The sequence below is a fragment of the Natator depressus genome, chromosome 2 (genome assembly GCF_965152275.1).
Source record: "Natator depressus isolate rNatDep1 chromosome 2, rNatDep2.hap1, whole genome shotgun sequence".
Classification (NCBI taxonomy): Eukaryota; Metazoa; Chordata; order Testudines; family Cheloniidae; genus Natator; species Natator depressus.
Genome location: NC_134235.1, coordinates 79,065,878 through 79,089,887, shown reverse-complemented (window position 1 = coordinate 79,089,887; position 24,010 = coordinate 79,065,878). Strand labels below are relative to the sequence as shown.

The window sequence follows — 24,010 nt, the reverse complement described above, 5'->3', positions numbered from 1 at the left end:
GCTGACAATTCATCTCCTCAGTGAAGTACCTGGGGTGTACTACAGTACCCCCCAGTTATACCTCAAAAAACCAGTCTTTACTCATAAACAAGACACCTTGTTTTTTATTTTTTCCTGTAGATCTTTCATGTGACCAGCTAGAGAGATAAATGTCTACTACACCCATCCTGAACAGAGCCTGTTTATCAGCTTCTGGAGACCGATCTTAACTCCTGTACCTTAAGAAAAATAGTTTTCAGTATAGGTACCTAATTCCTTAAATAACATCTGCACATGCATCTTGTAATGATTAGGATGTCCAGTGTGTTACTGGACATCCTAATCATTGGTTATTGGTAGAGGTTATTGGTAGAGACTTCATATGCCACCCTTTGGTGCATTATTATGTAGATATTAGACCCTTATGCACCACCTCTTATGCTCTCTGCCAGTTGACACTAAGGGGTCCCTGGGTCACAAATATCCAAAAGTCTTGTTTGTGATTGGGGCTCCATTGTGCTGTATAAATATGTAGGAAGATGCATTCCTTCCAAGGCCTTGTCAAGAGTCTGCAAGGAGAAGGGATAGAGACATGAGCTTTTCTACCCTTCCACCTCCCCATTCACCCACGCAGCCCGGCAAAGCATCCTGGGGGCCGGAAGCGCTCGTTTTGAAGGTGTGCTCAAGAGCAACGCCCCAGTCAGCTCCCCATATCCACCTTGTTCTTTCCTTGACCGTCTTCGTACCTACTGTTTGGCCTGGTCACAGGTCACCTCAGACCTCTGGGTGCTGGACATAGTATCTCGGGTCTAGACCCTGCAATTTTCAGCTGTCCCTCTCTCCCACCCCTACTCTTCCCCATCCCTCTTCAGGGACCCTTCTCACGAGCAACACCTCATTCAAGAGTTCAAGAATCTCTTGCACCTGTGGTCGATGCAGGAGGTCCCTCAGGACATGAAAGGAAAGGGATTCTATGCCTGTTACTTCCTAATCCCAAAAGCAAAAGGGGGCTTCAGACCCATTCTGGACCTGCGTCGCCTCAACAAGTCTCTCAGAGAGTTGAAGTTTTGCATGGTCTCCTTGGCCTCCATCATCCTTTCCCTGGATCCAGGAGACTGGTACGCTGCCCTCGACTTGAAGGACACTTATTTCCATATTCAAAGGTCATAGGTGTTTCCTTCGTTTCATAGTGGGTGGACATCATTTTCAATTCACGGTGCTGCCCTTTGGCCTCTCTGGCCCTGAGAGTATTCACAAAACATACGGCACCAGTGGTTGCTTACCTGAGACGCTGAGGGGTCCAGGTCTTCCCATATCTTGACGACTGGCTCATCAAGGGCAGGTCTTGGGAACAAGTGCAGAGGAGCCTCGATCTGGTGCGTTCCACCTGCTGTGACCTGAGCTTGTCAATAAACAAGAAAAAATCCACCTTAATGCCAGTCCAGTGAATAGAGTTCATTGGGGCAGTTTTGAACTCCACACAAGCCAGAACCTTTCTTCTGAAAGCGTGTTTTCAGGCCATGTTGGACCTGATCTCCCATGTGAAGAATCACATGCTCATCACAAGTCAAGCCTGCCTGCGGTTGTTGGGCCGCATGCATATATGTGGTCAGTCATGCCCGGCTTCATCTTCAGCCTCTGCAAGCGTGGCTGGTGTCAACCTACATCCCCAACAGGCACAACCTAGACCCGGGTAGTCAGGATGTCGGATCACATCTGATTGTCCCTGGATTGGTGGTTGGATCCTGGGTCAGTGTTGGAGGGAGTTTCCTTTGCGGCCCTGTCCCTGTCATTGACCCTGGTCTCCGATGCTTTGGACCTGGGCTGGGGAGTCCACCTGGGCGAGCCAAGCACCCAGGGCCACTGGTTGCAGGACAGTCTGGCCCTCATATCAACGTCGGGGAGCTCAGAGCACTTCGCCTGGCCTGCCAGGCTTTCTTGCCCCACCTAAAGGGCAAAGTGGTGCAGTCCTGATGGACAATACTGCTGTGATGTGTTACATCAACAGGTAGTGCGGAGCCAGGTTGTTGGCCCTTTGTCAAGAAGCTCTCGGCCTTTGGGACTTTTGTGTGCAGCATGCCATTTATCTGGTAGCTGCACACCTGCCCGGAACCAAAAATGTTTTAGCAGATCACCTCAGCAGGACCTTCTCGTCTCGCCATGAGTGGTCACTCCATCCGGAGGCAGTCAGCATAATCTTTCAGAGGTGGGGGACTCTTCAGGTGGACCTGTTCCCATCCAGGCAGAACAGGAAATGCCATGTATTCTGTTCCATCCAGGGGATGGACAGGGGCCCCTTCCATCCCCAGAAAAAACAGAGCATGTGGTTGGGGACTCTGATGTATGCCTTCCCACCAGTGCCGTTCCTTCACAGGGTCCTTGTGACCATCAATCAGGACAGGGCAAAGCTTATCCTAATAGTCCCTGCATGGCCTTGCCAGCACTGATTCGACACGCTGCTGGACTTTTTGGTAGCCGCCCCACTGCAGCTGCCTCTCTGGCCGGATTTGCTGTCCCAAAACCATGGCAGCCTTCTGCCCCCGAACATGGAGGTGCTGTACTTGACACATAGCTTCTGCATTGCCAAACACGGGCAAACGGGAATGCTCGGCCCATGTTCGGCAGGTCTTGCTGACTAGGTGGAAACCCTCCACCAGACTGACTTACCTGGCCAAGTGGAAAAGGTTTACATGCTGAGCCTCAGAACGGCGTATCCGGGCTGCGCAGGCCTTGCTGCACCTCAGACTCCAAGGTTTGTCCCTATCATTGATCAAGGTCCACCTGGCCGCTACATCCGCTTTCCATCCTTCATTCCAAGGCAGTTCGATCTTCGCTCACGACATGACGGGCCGGTTTTTGAAAGGTCGGGAGTGTGTCTACCCACACATCCGGGATCCCGTCCCTCCCTGTGACTTGAATCTCGTGCTGTCGAGGCTCATGGGGCCTCCCTTCGAGCCTCTGGCTTCCTGCTCTCTCCTGCTTCTCTCCTGGAAGGTTTCATTCCTGGTTGCGATAATGTCAGCCCACAGGGTGTCCGAAATCAGGACACTTACTTCAGAACCGCCCTATAAGATCTTCTACAAGGATATGGTCCAGCTGCAACCGCACACATCGTTTCTGCCCAAGATTGTCTCCCAGTTTCATACTGGGCAGGACATATACTTACCTGTCTTCTTTCCGAAGCCTTGTACGTCAGATGAGGAGAGCAGGCTACACACTGTGGATGTCAGGAGGGCCATTCCATAAGTCAATGAAGTTGTTCGTTGTGGTGGCGGACAGAATGAAAGGTCGCCCAGTTTCTGCTCAGAGGATTTCATCCTGGATCATGGCCTGCATCCGTTACTGCTATGAGCTGGGGAAGGAGCATCTGCTAGTGATGATGACGGCACACTCAAGTAGGGCACAAGCGTCGTCAGCAGCCTTCCTGGCACAGGTACCAATCCAAGAGATCTGTAGGGCCGCTATCTGGTGATCTGTACACATGTTCGCATCTCATTATGCACTTACCCAGCAAGCTTGAGATGACGCTGGCTTTGGCAAAACAGTGCTGCAAGACCGTGAACTCCGAGCCTACCTCCATTGACACTGTTTGTGAGTCAGCGAGAGTGGAATTGACGTGAGCAAGCACTTGAAGAAAAAACAGTTACCTGTCTTTCGTAACTGTTGTTCTTCGAGATGTGTTGCTCATGTCCATTCCATTACCTGCCTTTCTGTCGGAGTTGCCGGCAAGAAGGAACTGAGAGGGCATATGGCCGATAGCGCCTGATATACCGACACATGAGCACAGCACTCAAGTGTGCACCACAGCTGACCCTACGGATACTGCTAAGGCAAAAATCTCCAATGACCACACACAAGGGTGTGCACACCTAGAATGGAATGGACATGAGCAACACCTCTTGAAGAACGACAGTTACAAAAGGAAGGTAACTTTTTTTCAGAGTTGTATAAAATAACTCTTCACATGTCAAGTTGAAAAGTTGAGGGTTATTGTTGCAGAAAAAGGGTGGTTAGCCATGCTCATATAAAGTAAAAGATCTATGTTCTTTAGAGGGTATACTATCTTGCCATCTGGTCATTGGAAAGATTTTCAAGGATGAAGGACTGCCAGGCCCAAGTCTCCTCGTTTAGCACCTAGCCATCGCATTTCTAGTGACTCTGAGAGTAACTGCACTTTTATGTATGCATAAATCAGTAAGTAAAGTATTATGCATGCTTAATACCTCTCTATATTGTAATGTATGTGGAGAGTAACAAAAACTTCCTCTGGTATCTTTTAGAACAAAACATTTGTGTTTAACTGAGAAGTCTCTCAAGGACAAGGATCTTGGCCTTGTTTTTGTTTAATATAAATTTCTTTCCAAAAGCCCATCGACAGCTATGGCACTATAATAAATTAAAGAACACTAAGTAGGGAACTTCTGAATGAAATGAAATTTGGTACTCTCTTTAGATGTGCTTTTCAACACTAAGGAAATCTGACATTGATAATAGAGTAGATAACGTTTAAGTGTAATTTTGAATAAATAATATGCTTGAAGTTAATTTAGAAATTCTAAAACTTGTATTTATATACTGTGCATTAATTTGTACAGTTTTTCAGACTATTTAAGGTAATACAGTTGAGCACTGTTGCTGGGGGGAAATTTTTTTTTTTTTTTGGAAATGGCTATACTAAGCCAGGGAAATATTGCTATGTGTGTTGATTATAGACTAATCGAGTTCTAAAAAATATTTTTCCATATAATTTGATACACCCACTGTGGATTATTAAAGTTCTCATACGAATATGTTTAACTTGTTGGAAAATCAAGATTGCCTGTGCACCAACTGTCAAAAGTGAAAGTCAAAATTGAAAGATTTATACAAAATAAATTATGTGATTTAATAAATATTGCACAGATTATAGGAGTTTAGTTTGAAATTAAAATCATTTACACCCTGCTTTTGTATATTTCAAACAGGCCGATGGCCGAAAATCTGCACCATCCATGATGGATCGACTACAGAGACAGATAATTGTAGCAGACTGTCAAGTTTACCTGGCTGTGCTTTCTTTTGTAAAACAGGAATTGTCAGGTGTGGTGTGACTATAATAATAATATTCTGTCTTTTTTTTCATAGCATGTAGAGTAGTAACATCTGATCTCTAAGGTGCAAAAATGATTACCCACATTGATAAAGATGGTTGCTTTTGTGTGCAAGAGAGACATTCCATTTGAAATGAGGGATTAGATATTTCAAAACTGAATGTGTCTGCAAAATGTGAAGCCATTGTGCCCTAAAAACCTGTATTTGTTCACACAGATTTGGTATGTGAGCATGCACCAATATTATATGCAATTATTCATTTGCATATGGAAATAGGTTTTGCAGGTGAAAGGGTATATTTGTAGGTTCTTTGCCAGTTTTTGCTAGGTTTAAAAGTTGGGTCTCAGTAGTGCAAAAATGAGACATTTAAAATTTTTATTTAGGATTAAAGATACTTATATATTTTTACATAAATATGCATACATATATAGTAGGGCCTTTAAATAATGTATATTTGATTTGTATAAATTAGGGCTTGCTACTTTCCATTTGCCAGGCACTGTGTTCATCCTACTTCACACCATGTGTTGTAAAGTAGCAGAAGCCAGCATTGTTTACTTTGTGTTTATTTCTCTGTTCATCTGCATCATCCTTGTTGTCTGCCTACTACAGGGAGTAGTAACTTTGTGCTATAAATTGTTTTTAAGATCTTTGGCTAAAAAGCACTGTATAAACTCGTATTATTATTTTTATTTTATTATTATTAAAGATCTTCTCTAGATTTTACAAATTAAATCAGGTTTTGGATCAAAAATATGTGATAGTATTCTTTTTAAATTTGACGTTTAATTAGATAATCTCCAGGTAACAGAATCTCAATTGCTACAAAATCCTACAGAACTTTTTTGTAGTCATGAAGAGAAATCAGCTTAAATAAACAGAAATTGCTATATAGTATTTGTCATTCTATGAATGACCATTTATGACTTTTTTAGTTTCTGTATCTGGAATTAAACCCTTGAGATATATTTTCTTTCTGTTGTTAGCATATATAAAAGGTGGGTGGATCCTTCGAAAAGCCTGGAAAATTTACAATAAATGCTACATGGACATTAATACACTTCAGGAAGTATATCAAAAGAAGATAACTCAGGAATCCTTGACTTCTGATGCTGCAAATGATAATCATATTGCTGCAGAAGGTGTAACAGAGGATTCGCTAAACAGACTGAAAGGTGCTGTTAGCTTTGGATATGGACTTTTTCATCTTTGCATATCCATGGTGCCCCCAAACCTGCTCAAAATCATCAACCTGCTGGGTTTTCCTGGAGACCGCCTACAGGGGCTTTCATCACTGATGTATGCAAGTGAAAGTAAGGACATGAAGGCCCCTTTAGCTACGTGAGTAGCTATATTGAAATTCTTTGGTAGATAACTTAGTAGTGAAAGTTAGTGAACTACAAAGAAACAAAAAATAAAATTAAAAGCTTGTTGCTTTAAAGGAAACATCAGCAGGTAAAAATCTTTCAAATTGTTGCTTAACATGCCATTGTTTGTAAAATTAATCATATATTATAATGAAACCTTTTTTTAATACCTGCCTTCAGATTGTGTTGGTGATGATATTCTCCAAAGCCTTGTATTATATCATAGAATAGTTCCTATGAATAGGGAGAAATTATTGCGCTTAGAACAGTAATTTAAAGGATATCTTAAAAACCAAAGTAAGCTGAAATATTTAATTAGTGTGCTATTTAGCACCTTGTACAGGGGAAAATGTTCATGTCATAAAAACTATAAACTTCTACCTACTCATTATATAAACTTATTTTAATGTGATTACTTTTTTCTATTTTTATCTAATTCCCATTTGCAGAAGTTTGGGAACACTGGAGCTTTTTACACACAAAAAGGGTACTCAATATATTGGCCTTTTTAGGGGCATCCCTCATATAACAAGATTTCCTGACTCTTTGTGCGCATTCTGGTATTTTTTGTGGCTTATCTTTCACCCAGTCTTAATTTACAGCCCTTTATGAAGGTCTTTTTACTATTCAGTGCCACAAAGTTCATACCTTCGCTACTGGGTTTGCCTAGGAACTACAGTGCACCACTGCTATAAGTGTGGAATGCAGTGCTAAATCCTTTCTGCTTGGAGAGAAGGATCAGAGTTCTGATCTGATGATAAGCTTTAATATGCCCTGAAGATTCATTCATTAGTCACTTTCATATAATCTATATTGTGGGGAAAATTGAGAATACCATCCCTTCTTTGTGTTTCCCACACCAATTGGCCCAGGAAACAGGCATGCCCTGATCTCCCCCCACAATAAGTCTGATCTCGGTCATTTATTTGTCAACGCTTTGGAACAGCAGGCTCAGTATCCCTTCCTCTCTTTCCCCCCCCCCCCCCTTCCCCAATCTTTAATTGTTGTTTGTTTTATGGTATTTTTACAAACGTAATTATTTTAAAAAGTTATCCTGTTCTTAGTTCTAGAGATTTTTAAAAACCCTGCTCATCTAATGCTTTGGAAATTGTGAACTTAATTCTACTTTCGTATACTCTGGTGTAATTTTGAAATCAGTTTAAGGCAATGAAGGACACTGGCTTAAAGTCAGGGCAAGCAAGAGAAGAATCATGCTCTGCATCTTTTGTCAGTGCCTCTATAATAGAACTCATCTGCTGTAAACAAACAGTAATCATCGTTCTTTTTGTGTATTCTTTCAGATTAGCTTTGCTGTGGTACCACACAGTAGTTCGTCCCTTTTTTGCTTTGGATGGCAGCGATAACAAGGCAGGACTGAAAGAGGCTAAGGAGATTCTTCTGAAAAAAGAAGCTGCTTATCCAAATTCTTCTCTGTTTATGTTCTTTAAGGGAAGAATACAACGATTAGAGGTATTTTTTGCTTTCATTCTCCAGATTATTTTTTCTTTGTTGTATCATAAATGTTGAATATATTACGTTAAAACAATACAGACTTCAATAAATCAGACATGAAGGGGAAATCTTTTTTTAAAAAAATTGCTCTTTTGCACCTTAAAGTCCACAGTCTGAATCAGCCCTATTGTAATTTAGCTCTGGCCAACTGACTTAAATATCAAGATCTGATTCTTGTTCTTTTGCTAGTTGGTTTGCAACACCTTAATAAAAGGAAATGTATTTATTGCTATAAATCATATTTTCTTGCAGTATTAAAAGGTATTTAAGCTTTGAATTAGTCATATTGAAATCTGAATGTATTGAAAACATGAGTAGAAAACATTGTTTTCCTTTCTGATGTGCTTTGCCTGATTCTGACCTATCCAGTACAGGTAGCCCCTTTCAGTAACTTCCTGAAGTTTAGGTAACTTCCTTTGCTGTTTAGACATCAAACCAGGGTATTCTTAATTCCCATAGTGAGGTATGAGCTGAATAGGGTTATTCCCTGAAAACAAGATCCACTAATGCTATCTGTGTTGAAAAGGTATTCTTCAGCTACTGCAGCAGTCCCACATTTTGGCTCTGAATCCTGTCCTTTCTGTGTGCCCATACTAGTTTGAGGCAGGCAAGAGAGCTTTAAACACCCTCTCTCATCTGCTGCTGCTTCATCTATCAGTATCCAAATATTCTCAGGGCTGCTATAATAAAAAAACGGTAGCAGCTAGCTTCTTGCATTGTGTCATCTAGGGATCCTAAATGTTGGTTTTGGGCAAACTACAGCCATTGGGCTGAAATGCTCCATCTCAACGCAACTGATAGGGCTAGTTCTGACCTTAATGCACTCATATCTGCTGTGGTTTGTGGTTGATTCTCATAATAGAGCCTGCTGTTTCTGGGGAGGAAGCATGCATAACAAGAGTTAGACTTTCAGTCTTCCCTTATAAGACAGATCGGATTTATTTGCATCTTGTTTGGTTTTACCTGGAAATACTCTAAGTTTCCAATCTGAGCTGATTTTGTGCTGTCCCAGGCAAACCACCTTTTTAGGCATTATTTTAATGTTGTTTGTGGGTGGAAAAATATTTTAATTGCCTTTTGTTGAATCCTATAGGCATTCCATGTAGTTGAATGTGTTTCAAAGGGTTTTTGAAGATATTCAGGTGGAATAGGTATAGCTATGCAAAATACACACTACAGTAGTTCAAAAAAATGTAGAGTTGGTAATGGTTCATCCCAGAATCTGACCTTGTAATTGGAACTGTTAACATGTCTGTTGATGTAGGAAAAGGAATATAAGCTATAGCTGTATTGTCTCTGTAGGACTAACCAGAATAAAATCAGTAAAAAAAAATCTGTCAATAAAATGAACCTTTATGATCCTGAATATAGACAGGGCGCAGATCTTTTAAGAGGGTTTTTACATAGTCACTTTAAAAGTATTCCTTCATCTGAGCCAGTGAGGAGAAAGCACTTCCACGTCAAGGAAAATTTCATACTAGTGTGAACTTGAAAAAAGAAGGCAGAGATTTACTTTATGTATTCTCTTTGCTATTCTTGCACTTACTTGTTTTTATAAGAAGTTTTTCCTTCACAAGCCAGCTTTTCCAGCTATGTCCTGAATGGTATTGTATCCTTGTGACACTGTGTTGCTATAGAAATAGAATACTTTGTAACAAACTCAAATATCAAATGAATAAACTGATGTATTTGTTATACATTTAATTAATGATATCACAAATTCAATATTGTGACTTCAGTATGTAATCCAGTAAGAAGAAGACTGAGTTGGGAAGGAGCAAGCCCTTGTTTAAATGTAAATGTTTTTAAGAAACAGCAAATATGAAAAGAAATGTGATGCAACAGAAGTGTATTGGACTTACATTTGAAGTTGTCAGTGCCTGAAAGCGTATTTCATAAGTAGAGGCCTGTGGAAAGCTTGTAGTGTTTAACTCCTGATGAAACTTCAACAGCTGAACTGAATTTCATTTTATATATAGACAAATCCAACCCTACAAATCTGCCAAGGAATCTTCTGATTTTTAAGGTCATGTTGGGAGACATCTAAACATAAGCCTTGCTTTTTGTCCTAAAGGAAACATGTTGCAGTTAGAATTTCATTTATTTTACCAGCAGTGAATATTCAAAATAGCTGGCTGATTACAAAGTAGTTTACATGTTCCAAGGATTCAAAATAGCTTGTGTATATCTAAAGCCAATAGTTCTAATAGTGGTTGATAGACAAATAGAATTTGTAGGCTTTACATATTAGTCCTGTGAGTGGCAACATGCAGCACTGGATTTTTTTATATTCTTTGGGCCTGTACATGCTCAATGTGTATGTTGTGTAATTTCAATTGATGGCATGGACAAATGCATACTGTACTGCATGTGGGTGTTAATTGTGAAGGTATAAAAAGCAAGCAGTCCAGTCTGGCCATGTAAACCTTGAACTGAAACCAGCCATCCAAATAAGAGACAGATGGATAGGCCAGACTGGACACTCAGAAAGAGGATCACTGTGGAGAGGTAAATTTGAGAATTTCATGCACTGATATGCAATGATAGTTGAAGCCATGCAAATGGAGGATGTCCCCCAGGGATAAGATTCATAGATTCCAAGGCCAGAAAGGATCGTTATGATCATGTAGTTTGATCTCCTGTATAACACAGACCATAACATGTCCCCAAAATATTTCTTAGAGCAAATATTTTGGAAAAACATCCAGTATTGATTTAAAAATTGTCAGTGATGGAGAATCCACCACAACGTTTGGTAAACTGTTTCAATGGTTAATTACTTACCATTAAAAATGTATGCCTTATTTCCAGTCTGAATTTTTCTAGTTTCATCATCCAGCCATTGGATTGTGTTATATCTTTCTCTGCTAGATTCAAGATCCCATTATTAAATATTTGCTGCCCAGATAGATACTTGCAGAGTGTAGTCAAGTCGCTCCTTAACCTTCTCTTCATTAAGCTAGATAGACTCAGAGTTCAATTGCTGTAAGGCATCGGTTCTCAAACTTTTTGTATTGGCAACCCCTTTCACACAGCAAGCCTCTGAGTGGGGAACCCTTATAAATTAAAAACACATTTTTTATATTTAACGCTATTTTTAAATGCTAAGTTTATAACCCTATTTTAAATGAATTTGCCTTTTTTCACTGATTTTAAATTAAGACTATAAAACACTTTTATTGAATTGTTAAAAGCAGAATTCTTTTTTTTATATAGTTACTGTTTAATTCTGGGGGTGGTGAAGAAACATAGTCAATGTCACTTTTCATATCAGATTTAGTGCCCCATTGCCCCCCTTACTTCTGCGCTGCTGCTGGCGGTGGCGCTGTCTTCCGAGCTGGGCGGCTCTGAAATCTGTGCCGCTAGCAGCAGCACAGGAGTAAGGGGGGCAGTGGGGCACTATTAAGTCTGCTGTGAAAAGTGATATCTGTATATTTGTTAGTATCACTTTTCACAGCAGGCTTACAAGCCTTTGCTAGTAAGTCTGCTGTGAAAAGTGATATTAACAAATATCACTTTCACAGCAGACTTAGTGCCTCATTGCCACCCTTACTTCTGTGCTGCTGCTGGCGGTGGTGCTGCTTTCAGAGCCACCCAGCTCTAAAGGCAGCGCCAGCAGAAGTGCAGAAGTAATGGTGGCAATGGGACACTAAATCTGCTGTGAAAAGTGATATTGATACAGTTTCTTTGTGTGTCCTTCCCCCACATAGAGCCCCTGGCACACCACAAGTCTAGCCCACCTCAGCCACCTCACCAGGAAAAGGCCGGTGTTGCCCCTATCTCATGACCCCCACATAATAACCTTGCAACCCCTCAAGGGGTCACATATCCCAGTTTGAGAACCCCTGCTGTAAGGCATGTTTTCTAATCCTTTAATCATTCTTGTAGAGGATTCAGAGAAGAGCCACAATTTTTCAGCATTCTTCTTGAATTGTGAGCACCAGAACTAGACACTGTTCCAGCCCAGTCGCATCAGTACCAAATACATAGGTAAAATAACCTCTCTATTACTATCCAAGATTCTCATGTTTATGCATCCCAGAATCGCATTAGCTCTTTTGGCCACAGCATCACATTGTGTGATCATGTTCAGCTGATCATCCACCATGACCCCCAAGTCTTTTACAGAGTCACTGCTTCCTAGGATAGAGTACCCCGTCGTATACGTATGGCCTATGTTCTTTGTTCCTAGATGTATACATTTGCATTTAGCTGCATTAAAACACATAGTTTGCTTGCACCCAGTTTACTAAGAGATCCAGATTGCTCTGAATCCGTGACCTGTACTCTTCTTTATTTACCTTCCCCCAATTTTTGTGTCATCTGCAAACTTTATCAGTGGTTTTATATTTTCTTTCACGTCATTGATGATAATGTTAAATAGCGTCGGGCCAAGAACCAATCCCTGTGGGACCCCACTGGAAACATATCCGCTTGATGACTATTCCCTGTTTTACATTTTGAGACCTGCCAGTTTTTAATCCATTTAATGTTTGCCATGTTAGTTGTATATTGTTTTAATTTATTAATCAAAAAGTGTGGCACTAAGTCAAATGTGTTACAAAAGACTTAAGTATATTAATCAATATTATTACCTTTATCAACCAAACTTGCAGAGGGGTCTAAGGACAAAACTTGTGTCAGGTGGATAAATAGGGGGAGCTGGGAGGAGGAAGGACTGCCAAGTCTGAGAGGAGGAAAATCAAGAAAGGACAGGGTATCAAGGGAGAGTTTACCACTGTGTTATGAAGTTTTGAAACTTTATACTCTGAAAAGCATATATAGAGTAGCATGGGAGGTTGGTCTCTGACAGTAGTTTTCTGTGAAACAGCCTTGTAGTAGGATTTATACATGTGGATATAATGAGCTGATCCTCCCACTTTCTCAAAATCGCTCGTTTGAGGGATAAAGTCTTGAATGTCTTCTAGATATGTTGAAATTAATGAATTTTGGCTGCAAGTGAAAGGGAAGGATGACACAGGAAAGTTGGAATGGAAGTGAGACAGGAGGTTCAAGTCTACGTTGGTAGGATGATCAGATATCTCACCTTTTCAGGAATGTTGTATGTTCCATGCATGTCTGATGGTGATATTGTCTGATATGTTTGCCAAATCTGCAAGCATACCTTTGTAAATTGTCTGTCTGTTTCCATCTTTGTAGTATTGTCCGCTAAAACTAATTGAGAAGGAGTATTGTACACAACTTTAAGCCACTAGTGCAAAATGAGAACATTTCAGGTACACTAGTGCAGTGGTCCCCAAACTGTGGGGTGCATCCTCCTAGGGGGAGGCATGGAGGAATATTTGGGGAGGTACATGAGGGACAGGGAGGGAGTGCCATCCAGCTCTGCCCCAACCCGGCCTCAGTCTCGCTCTGGCCCTGCCGCAGCTCCTCTCCACCCCCTGCTCCAGCCCCAGCTCAGCTCTGCCCTCATTCCCTCTCTGTCCCCAACCCACCTCTAGTCCCAGCTTCTCCCCCATCCCCAGCTCTGCCTTCAGCCCAAGCTCTGCACTGAACCAACTGTGCAGTAATGGAGGGGGTGTGTGTGTGTGGACAGATTTTATTACTGGTAATGGGGAGTTGTGACCAGAAAAGTTTGGGCACCGCTGTATTTAGTGTATTTGAAGAATATTTAAATAGTTAATGTAATTATTTCTAATATCAAGCTACCTGAAAATCAGCATTTTTGGCTGTGCCTTGGAGCCTTTCTCATTACTGGAGACCAGTAGCTAAGTAGATAGAAATATATTCCCAGACAAAACTTGTTTAAGGTAACTCTGCTGATAAATATCCATTTATTTGTAACAATATTATTTAATTGTTACACTAGTATCCAGGGCCAGTAACTGAAAATAGATGGGGATAATGGTATCAGGTAAATGGACAAAGTTAAGGGTGGTATTCAATCCTTAACTAAGGTTCATCAGCCTTTCTGCTGTTGGTGTTTCTCTCCTATTTCTTTTACTCACTCACCAGCACTTTGTTTCCCTAGATAGAGAGGGATGAATGTCCACACACTGAAATATCTAAAAGCAACAGATTAATACCATCAAGTAAGATAAACCAAAAAGAATGAACATCGGACAAAGTCCTAATTTGTGTAAGCCCTTTAGTCCCTCCACACCAGCCAGTGGGCGGAGCTCGGCTGATTACATTTTTATAGCACCATCGATTTCAATAAAGCTATGACAACATAAACCAGCTGAGAATCTGCTCCCAGGTTTCTAGTGACTCTGTTAGTAAACAAACAAACCCTTAACTGTATGTTTCTGTCAGACCGTAAGTGAGAGTATTCACAACTCTTGTATTTCGTTTAGCTTTTAGCCATCAAGACAACATCCTCTACCTGTCAGGAGAATAAGCTTCTTGCACTAAAACATTCATATTTGCAACTAATTTTAAAAGGCCATCCATTCCTAGGACACTGTGGAATTAAAAAAAAAAATTACTTGAAAGTTGATATTGTGTTAGTATAGCTCTGAGTGAAAAAATATAGAGCTCACAGGCAAAATTTAACAGTAAGCATTAGAGTTTCTTAACTAACCCTTTATTTTAAGTATGATTGGTTTATGTCCCAGATGAAAACTTTCCCCAAAATACTGTACTACCAAGTTTGGTTAGATGTTGATAGATGTTTGACTGCGTGTGTGTGTGCCCCCTGTGATAGCTGGCATGGCAGATCTCGAGCAAACCGCCCAATGACCACAAGATCCATTAAGGGGACAAAGGCACCCGGCCAGGTTTATTGTTGACGAAGTACAGTACTCTGCACACTCTACCAGACCACTAATACATGTATGCCCATAACAGTGGACCAGCTCAGTGAACAGTGGGACTTTCCATAGGTGGCAGGCTTCCATAACTGCTAGTTTGGCCCCTTTAAAGCTGACAAAACTGGTTGACGATGAAGGGAGATTGGCTCACTGTGAAGGGAGAATACTAGCATTGGGCCAAGCTAGCTGGCATTGGAGAGGTTCAGTACAATGCTGTGGAGTAAATTTACCATATTTGGTAAATCTTGCCTTCAGTATAAATAAAAATTTCATGCAGATAGTTGAGATTTTAGAAGTACTAAGTCAAAAAAATTAAACGTATGGTTCTCTCAATAGTTTTAATTGGCACTACATATATGTAATGGGGCTATTGATTGTTATACTGTTGTGTAATCTTTCATGCTAATGTACACGTGCCAAGGGGCTGAGTGACTGACTGCTGTTGTGAGAGTCATAACTTGAGATGTTCACACTCTACGGTCAGCACATCTAAACTTTAATGTTGCATTAGCTTGTTTTTAGTCATTTACAGTTCCATTGGTTTATTTTTTAAACCAATAAATAAAGATTCAGAAGTGCATTTATTTTAAAGAATAACCTTAAGCAGAAATCAATACCCCAGAGTCTTATAGAAGGGTATTGAAGCATCATTGCAAGATCTGGAGATATTGGGAACTTTAGTTGTGTCAAGGAATGTCTTAAAGACAAGTCCACTGGGCCTCATGCACAGAGGAAGTTTATCAAGATCTTAAAGGCCCTTAGAGTCCTACAAACATTTGAGGATGTATCGTACAGCATCAGACTTTGAAAGAAATAGAGCTGCATTTATTTCTATGTTCAGTGCTCCACAGGCAGGCACATTTTAGTATAAATTTAGAGAAACCACGTAATCAGCTTAAATCATTGCACAGCATGTGGTGTTCTGCAAATACAACCTTTCTATTTGCAAATCAAATTATCTTCAGATATGTAAAAGAGGACTGAGTCCTTTGTTTGTTTTTGTTTTAACACAGCTGTCCAAAAATGTTCAGAACAAAATTTTACAAATTTCTCAAATTTGACTTTTGGGATGCAGATGAAGCTTCTTATGCTTCTTCTAAAGCTTTTTCTGAAGATTGTAAGATCTTGAAAATATAGATTTACTTTGGAAGTTTCTGCCTAACCACAACTGAAACTGGTATGATTCTATAATGTTAGAACTGTGTTGCCAGTTGTTTTAAAATATATTATTGAAGTGTGTAAGTAGATGAAAGGTATATTACATAAGTAACTTTACTATACAGAGATGCACAGGGTCCTTGATGACATCTTGGTAACCTTAAGAGCAAACAAAACATACTATAACTCACTCATGCAGTCTCACTGGACAATTAATTATACTGTCATAAAAAAATTTTTCTTCACTTTCTCCAGGGCATATTCTCTCATCACACCAACAAACATTCTGTACAAGAAAATTATATAATTTAGGCTGTGCATGTTTACACTATTACATTATAATTGTGGTTTACTCCTACAGGGAGTTACTGTATGTCTCTGCAGCAAGCGTACTTTACAATGAAATAGTTCCTAAGCAACTAAAATGGTATTCCCAGAGGTGACAAAGGAGCAAATTAAACAAAACCACCCCACCCCATGCCAAATCCATGAAAAGCAATTAACAGCCATCTTTTCATTTGGTGTCATGAGATACATAAAATTAGTAAGGATTTCCTGGAAGCTTTATATTATACTTGTTTGTTGGCTGCTTTTACTCATTCATGGATCCCTTTCACTCCTCTGCTTACTGTCAACACTGACTAGTGGAAATACATATCAGGCTTTTTAGAAGATCTTATCATGTATGTGTGAATAAAAATACATTGTATGGGTGCATGGAGTATGTATGTGAGTCTGTCAGAGATAGTGGTGCTGGGTCATGCTGATTTTGAAGTGTTGAGAGGTGTGCCCCTCAGTGAAATGGTGAGATTATAAAAAATCTTTGTCAAAATATGAATCAGCCCAACTAAGGAACTTCATTCGGGACTGATTTTGCATAAGATCTTGACTGTGTACAAACTTACACTAGTTTAGTTAAACCGTTGCAAACCTCTGCGTGGTCACTCTTAAACTGGTTTAGAAATGACTTTTATCAATTTGATGTAGGCCAATTCAAAACTAATGAGTTGAATTGATAAGTCATTTCTAAACTGATTTGAGAGTGTCCACAAGAGAGAGACAATTCTTGCACTGTTAGAGAAAGGTATGAGAGACATATTCAATAAAAAATTTTAGGAAATTGAAGAAGTGGATTGTGGAGAACGTCACTTTAAAATACAAACAGGGTGAAATCTTGGCCCCATTGAAGTCTATGGGTCTAGGAATTTCACCCAGATTATACAAAACTCTTATTACGTGTATGCAGGAAATGACTGTTGCAGGGTAGCTATTCTTTTAAAGCTGTCTTCTAGTAATTCTAAACTGAAATATTCTTCTTGAGAAATAAGTCAGCTTTTAGTAATTTTTAGGAGAGGTGTGGAGAGAGCATGTAGTTTAGATTACCTCACTGGGTCAATTTTTACTTTCACTAAATAATAGGAACCTTTTATTTAAATGTGTGTATAGAACTTTAATGTTCCTTTTACTTAAATATGTTATGATTTTTCCTAGTGCACACTTCATAGACTCATAGAATATCAAGGTTGGGAGGGACCTCAGGAGGTCATCTAGTCCAACCCCTGCTCAAAGCAGGACCAATCCCCCAATTTTTGCCCCAGATCCCTAAATGGCCCCCTCAAGGATTGAACTCACAACCCTGGGGTTAGCAGGCCAATGCTCAAACCACTGAGCTATCCCTCCCCCCCAGGAAAAGTAGATAAATCATTCAGCATGTTGAAACATAACAAAAGGTTTATTATTTTAAAAGTAATATTTATTAAATGTGTTTATTTTAGAAGAAATTTAATGTTATAGTTTGATCCAAAGGGTTTCATTTTTTTAATTAAATTTTTAAAACATTAATATTTATTATAGTGTAGGTAAACAATCAATCAATTATGCTTTCTTGATATGTATAAAATGAAAACAAAGAAGGAAGAGTAAGAGAAAAATGAATACTATATTGAGATGGAAAAGAAAGTAAAAGAGACAGAATGAAAAAGGGGAGAAGGATGCCAATGGAGGGTCTAGTAGCCAGTGAGATCAGGATCTTAAAATTAAATCAGACTCTAAAGGAAGTTTTACAGTTGTCCACGTGGACTACCCTAAAATAGTTTGCTGATAAGCCAGAAATTATATCTGACTTTTGCATTACCTTAGTAACAGGAGAGTTGGAGGATGTAAGCCATCAATTTCTTCAAAATTAAAACTTACATTTATAAAACATTTTTTTCTAGCCCTTAATATTATGAAGATACATTTCCCAAATATGAACAGATACATGATTGTCTTCCTGAGTCTGCAGACACACAGATCCAGTGCAGTTGCTGCCCATAATTTTCTCTAAGAGCACAGTGAAATTAACAAGGCCTTTGATCAGCTTAACTATTTGTCTATCAGAACCCTGTGGATAGCAGTGAACCTGACAAGAATCTTGTTAATTTCATTCTGCTGTAATTTAAGAAAATTATGAGCCATAGCATAAAAAGGTACTGTGATTGCATTTAAATAGACATTGAAGCCAATTGTGTCAGTGTAAATGTGTTAACCATTCAATAGCTGAGAGAAGGACATTGTGCAAGTCCCTGCGGGGACCAGGCAGCCTTTGTCAATGGATGCAGTCTGCAAATATCTGATCTACATCTTCTAACTGACCACAGCAGCAAAGGGGAGAGTCAGAAAGGTCCCATTTACAGTCATTTGCAGCTTGGGTGACCAGATGTCCTGATATTAGGGGCTTTGTCTTATATATGCAACTATTCTCCTCCCTCCCCCCCAAAAAAGTGTCCCAATTTTTTACATTTGCAGTCTGGCTACCCTGTTTTTAGCACATCTGATCACTCTACATCTGAAGTGATTGAACTTTTCCTGCAGATGGCATGGAAAGTCAAAAACAGGTGGCTGGACTGTTGAATCTGTCACAAGATAGGCATTGGCTATGTTTGAAGCTTGTTCTTGCCACTTAGTATGCCATCTGGAGGTGACATTTAAAACCCCTTAAAGGAATTGTCCAAATGGGGTACCTTGAGCTAATAATTTGGTGGCTTGGTGGATTAGAAGCATCTCTAAACAGTATAAATGGGCATGTCTTGCACCATAAGGGACAGATTCTGCAAGGTGATTTGTTGCCTGATGTCAGAAGGGACAGTATTGCACAGGCCCAACATCCAAGTCAGGCTGGTTGGTCTCATAGAACCAGTTGTTATATGCATAGTTTAATTCAACTGAGTGTCCACTAGTCTTGTTTCAGAGAAGTCGGGGGGCAATACTCTGCTACAGAATAGAACAAGGTAAGCCCAGAGCTGCTTAGTGTTTAAGCATTGGCTCCCCAGGTTGAACCAGCTAGTTCACTGATCAGGTTGTTGTCTTTATTTTCAGCAAGGTCTTGGTAATGTGTTCCTTGAATGTCAAGTTGGGGTCCAGTGTAACATCTAAATACACAGACTTTGGATCATGGTCCAGCCTGTGGTCATTTAGGAAGATGTTGTGCTGTTTTCAGAGTAGCAGCCGTGTTAGTCTGTATTTGCAAAAAGAAAAGGAGTACTAGTAGCACCTTAGAGACTAACCAATTTATTTGAGCATGAGCTTTCGTGAGCTACAGCATTCGATGAAGTGAGCTGTAGCTCACGAAAGCTTATGCTCAAATAAATTGGTTAGTCTCTAAGGTGCCACTAGTACTTTCTTGTTGTGCTGTTTGTTGGCCTTGAAGTGGTTTAAATGGAAATATCTGGAAGCTGCTTTTTAGCATTTGGTTTAAGTTTCCATCGTTTATAACTGTGGGCCATCTCTCTCTGCATCTGCATTCAGCACTTCTAAGTGACAGAAATCCTGGTTCTGTACTGCCAGAGAGATGTTGTCCGCATAGATAAAACACCTGGCAGTGGTGTAGGGAATGTCATTTGTGAAGAGGTTCAAATGTGTTGGTGATAGAACTAAACCCTGAGGTAGACCATTTTTTTAAGACCTCCAGGAACTGGGGTATATTATTTTTTTGTCCAAGTGAAACTTGGAACTGGTGGTCTTTCAGGAACAGTTCCACAGCTATGACAATGCACCACAATGGGACCAATGACTGTTTGTATAACAGGCCTGTATGTTGGATCATGTCATGACCAGCAAGATCTAGAAATACTGCATGTCTTCTACTTGGTTTGGAAGCCCTTCTCAGTGTAGAGTATTGAGTGCCAGCACTTGATCTCACCATAGTACCTGTGGTCTGAAATCTGCCTGATCTGCACATAGGATACCATCAGTGTGGGAGGCAGTTCCTTGCAGGACCTTTCAAGTAATTAGTGTACACAACTTAACAAAGTACTGGAATTATTCATGAGGAAGATAAGGAAAAATGTGCATCTCCTTTCTAGCTACTAAAAGAGGGCAGGATGAGGGACTGCACATTGATCAGACATCTACTAGTTTTAGGTTGTTACTAAGTGTCAAGGTTCCTCCCCCACTCTGAACTCTAGGGTACAGATGTGGGGACCTGCATGAAAACCTCCTAAGCTTACTTTTACCAGCTTAGGTTAAAACTTCCCCAAGGTACAAATTAATTTTATCCTTTGTCCTTGGAATATCCACTGCCACCACCAAACTCTAACTGGGTTTACTGGGAAACGTAGTTTGGACACGTCTTGCCCCCCCAAAATCCTCCCAACCCTTGCACCCCACTTCCTGGGAAAGGTTTGGTAGAAATCCTCACCAATTTGCATAGGTGACCACAGACCCAGACCCTTGGATCTGAGAACAATGAAAAAGCATTCAGTTTTCTTACAAGAAGACTTTTAATAGAAATAGAAGTAAATAGAAGTAAAGGAATCACCTCTGTAAAATCAGGATGGTAGATACCTTACAGGGTAATTAGATTCAAAACACAGAGAATCCCTCTGGGCAAAACCTTAAGTTATAAAAAAGACACACAGACAGAAATAGTCATTCTATTCAGCACAGTTCTTTTCTCAGCCATTTAAAGAAATCATAATCTAACACATACCTAGCTAGATTACTTACTAAAAGTTCTAAGACTCCATTCCTGTTCTATCCCCGGCAAAAGCAGCGTACCGACAGACACAGACCCTTTGTTTCTCTCCCTCCTCCCAGCTTTTGAAAGTATCTTGTCTCCTCATTGGTCATTTTGGTCAGGTGCCAGCGAGGTTACCTTTAGCTTCTTAACCCTTTACAGGTGAGAGGATTTTTCCTCTGGCCAGGAGGGATTTTAAAGGGGTTTACCCTTCCCTTTATATTTATGACACTAAGGCTAGAGCCCCCCAGGCTATTTCTTCAGAAATCTGCCTGATAAGAGAGAGAAACACCCTCACTCTTCTCAGCAGATTGCGGCAGGCTGAGTTTTCATCAAGCCCTTTGAACTCTTCTGCTACCCCCAGTCTTTCATATCAGCCTATGGACAGTGGGTTTAGTCCACTGGCTAGATTTTTCATGTCCTGTCTCGCAGCTTTGTCATGTAAATATGATGTGAGGGATGATTTATGCAGAAAATTTCATCCAAAGCACACTCCAGTCTTTCAATTTGTTCCCAAAGCTCAGACACTTTCAAGACAACGAAAAATCTGTGAATTTAGAAATCATTATGGATATTATTAAGGAAATAATGACACTGAGTGTTACGCTTTCCATAGAAATTCTTATATCCAGCACCGCAGTAGGAATACATCTCAAACTGTTGTTGTGTCTAAAGTAACGAGACTTGTGACTATATAATATATCTGGTGGAATAGAAAAGTAAATAAAAACTACTTGCCCCTAAACACACATGCCTACAGAAAACAGGTTTGTATCTCAAACCTATTACAAAAAATATATAAAGCCAAAATCAGTAAAATTTACGTTTCCAGGCGGAAATTATGAAAGACACTTTTGTGTGTGTGGCACCTTTTATGTTGCTTAAATACTCTAATAGGTTTGCTACTCCGTCCCTTCTTCCTTTGCCAAGTATGCTGTCATTAATCTTTGATTGCTAACTCTAGGCCAATCTGGCTCCACATCGGTGCAAAGGTCTCCTCACACAGATCCCATGTTAGCTCAGGACAAAATTGGCTATGAAAATAACTTCAGGTTGCTTGGTGTTAGCTGATTTAGCTCAGGCTAATGGTATTATTCAGTTGACAGAAAGCACCCTCAAGTTATCATCTGTTATTTCAACAGACTGTTATTTCAGCCAAGCTATTAATATTTGACTAGTTCAAATACTTCATTAATTTTACCTTCCTCTTTACCTCCTCCCCATTCTGCTCATCTTAATGTCAGGAATTTCTGTAATTTGTTTTGGATTCAAGTCTCACTTGACAGAATATTATGCCCCTTTCTTTTCCAGCAAGCTATTGACTATCGTGTGAAATATGGGGCCTTCTATTTGCTAGATAATCATTTGTTCTTTAATTGCTACTGATAATAAAGAGATTTGTATCATTTTTTGAATTGCGATTATAATGGTACTTGTTCAAGTTTGCATTTATTTAACAGTAGTTGCGTTATGATAGTCTCTCTTTTCTCCTCCTCTTAGTGTCAAATCAACAGTGCCTTGACCTCCTTTCATACTGCTTTGGAACTTGCAATAGATCAGAGAGAGATCCAACATGTCTGCCTATATGAAATTGGTAAATACAGCTTCAATGACATATACATTTTCTGCTCTCAAATTGATTAAATGACATCATTGTATATTCTGCTCTTCCTAGTTAAGGTTTTTTGATTATTTGATGCCTCAAAAGTTATTAAAGTTTGAGTGTCTTAATTGCATAGATTGTTAATAATGCTTCTTCCTATTTGGGGGGGGAGGGATAGCTCAGTGGTTTGAGCATTGGCCTGCTAAACCCAGGGTTGTGAGTTCAGTCCTTGAGGGGGCCATTTAGGGATCGGGGCAATAATTGGGGATTGGTCCTGCTTTGAGCAGAGGGTTGGACTAGATGACCTCCTGAGGTCCCTTCCAACCCTGATATTCTATGATTCCTTAGTTGTCAGTTGGATTGTAACATTTGATGACTGAATGAACATGCAACATACATACAACCTGTACTCCATGATTTTCTATGTGTAGAAACCTCTATAGAATCAAGAACACAGTGCACAAATTAGAGCTGGCTACTTTTTACTCTGCCTTTTTTTCTTTCGTGTCCACTCCATAAGACTGAAAGCCGCCTTCTGTCCATTGCCATGGAATCAATGATTCTGTACCAAGGATTAACAATCCTGCTGGAGCTTCTGAGCTGCCAGGGTTTGAACATATACTCCAATGTGTACGAAAGATAAGAGCTATGGCAAAAGACCATAAATGGTTGCAAAAAGAGCCAACATCATTCTGGGATATATTAGCAGGAGTGTTGTAAGCAAGACACAAGAAGTAATTCTTCTGCTCTGCTCCGCACTGATTAGGCATCAGCTGGGGTATTGTGTCCAATTCTGGGTACCACATTTCTGGAAAGATTTGGGGAAAGTCCAGAGAAGACCAACAAAAATAATTAAAGGTCTAGAAAACATGACCTATGAAGGAAGTTTGGAGGGGGAAAAAAATACAAGGGTTTGTTTAGTCTGGAAAAGAGAAGACTGAGGTGGGACATAAGTTTTCCAGTACATAAAAGGTTGTTACATGGAAGAGGGAGAAAAATTGTTTTCCTTAACCTCTGAGGGTAGGACAAAAAGCAATGGGCTTAAATTGCAGCCAAAGCATTTTAGGTTGGACATTAGGAAAAAAAAAACTTCCTGTCATGGTGGTCAAGCACTGGAATGAATTGCCTAGGGAGGTTATGGAATCTGCATCATTGAAGATTTTTAAGAGCAGGTTAGACAAACACCTGTCAGGAGTGGTCTAGATCAGAGGTTCTCAAAGCCGGTCTGCCGCTTGTTCAAGGAAAGCCCCTGGTGGGCTGGACCGGTTTGTTTTCCTGCCGTGTCCACAGGTTCGGCCGATTGCAGCTCCCACTGGCCGCGGTTTGCCGCTCCCGGGCAATGGGGGCTGCGAGAAGCGGCACGGGCCCAGGGACATCCACAAGTAATGACCATATAGTCTGCATGCCTGTGCATATTTAATAAAGCGGCACGGGCCAGTGAGAGCTGCGATCGGCCGAACCTGCGGATGTGGCAGGTAAACAAACCGGTCCGGCTCGTCAGGGGCTTTCCCTGAACAAGCAGTGGACCGAC

General features: G+C 40.3%; 1 protein-coding gene across 1 annotated transcript in view; it reads left to right on the top strand.

The window, feature by feature from the left end:
* Positions 1 to 24,010, top strand: part of TTC39C (tetratricopeptide repeat domain 39C) — a 61,073-nt gene that overhangs the window by 19,148 nt on the left and 17,915 nt on the right. The window contains exons 4-7 of the mRNA XM_074944499.1: positions 4,944 to 5,058; positions 6,057 to 6,411; positions 7,739 to 7,907; positions 22,377 to 22,470. Coding sequence (XP_074800600.1) covers positions 4,944 to 5,058; positions 6,057 to 6,411; positions 7,739 to 7,907; positions 22,377 to 22,470 — 733 coding nt within the window. The remainder of the gene's footprint in view (positions 1 to 4,943; positions 5,059 to 6,056; positions 6,412 to 7,738; positions 7,908 to 22,376; positions 22,471 to 24,010) is intronic.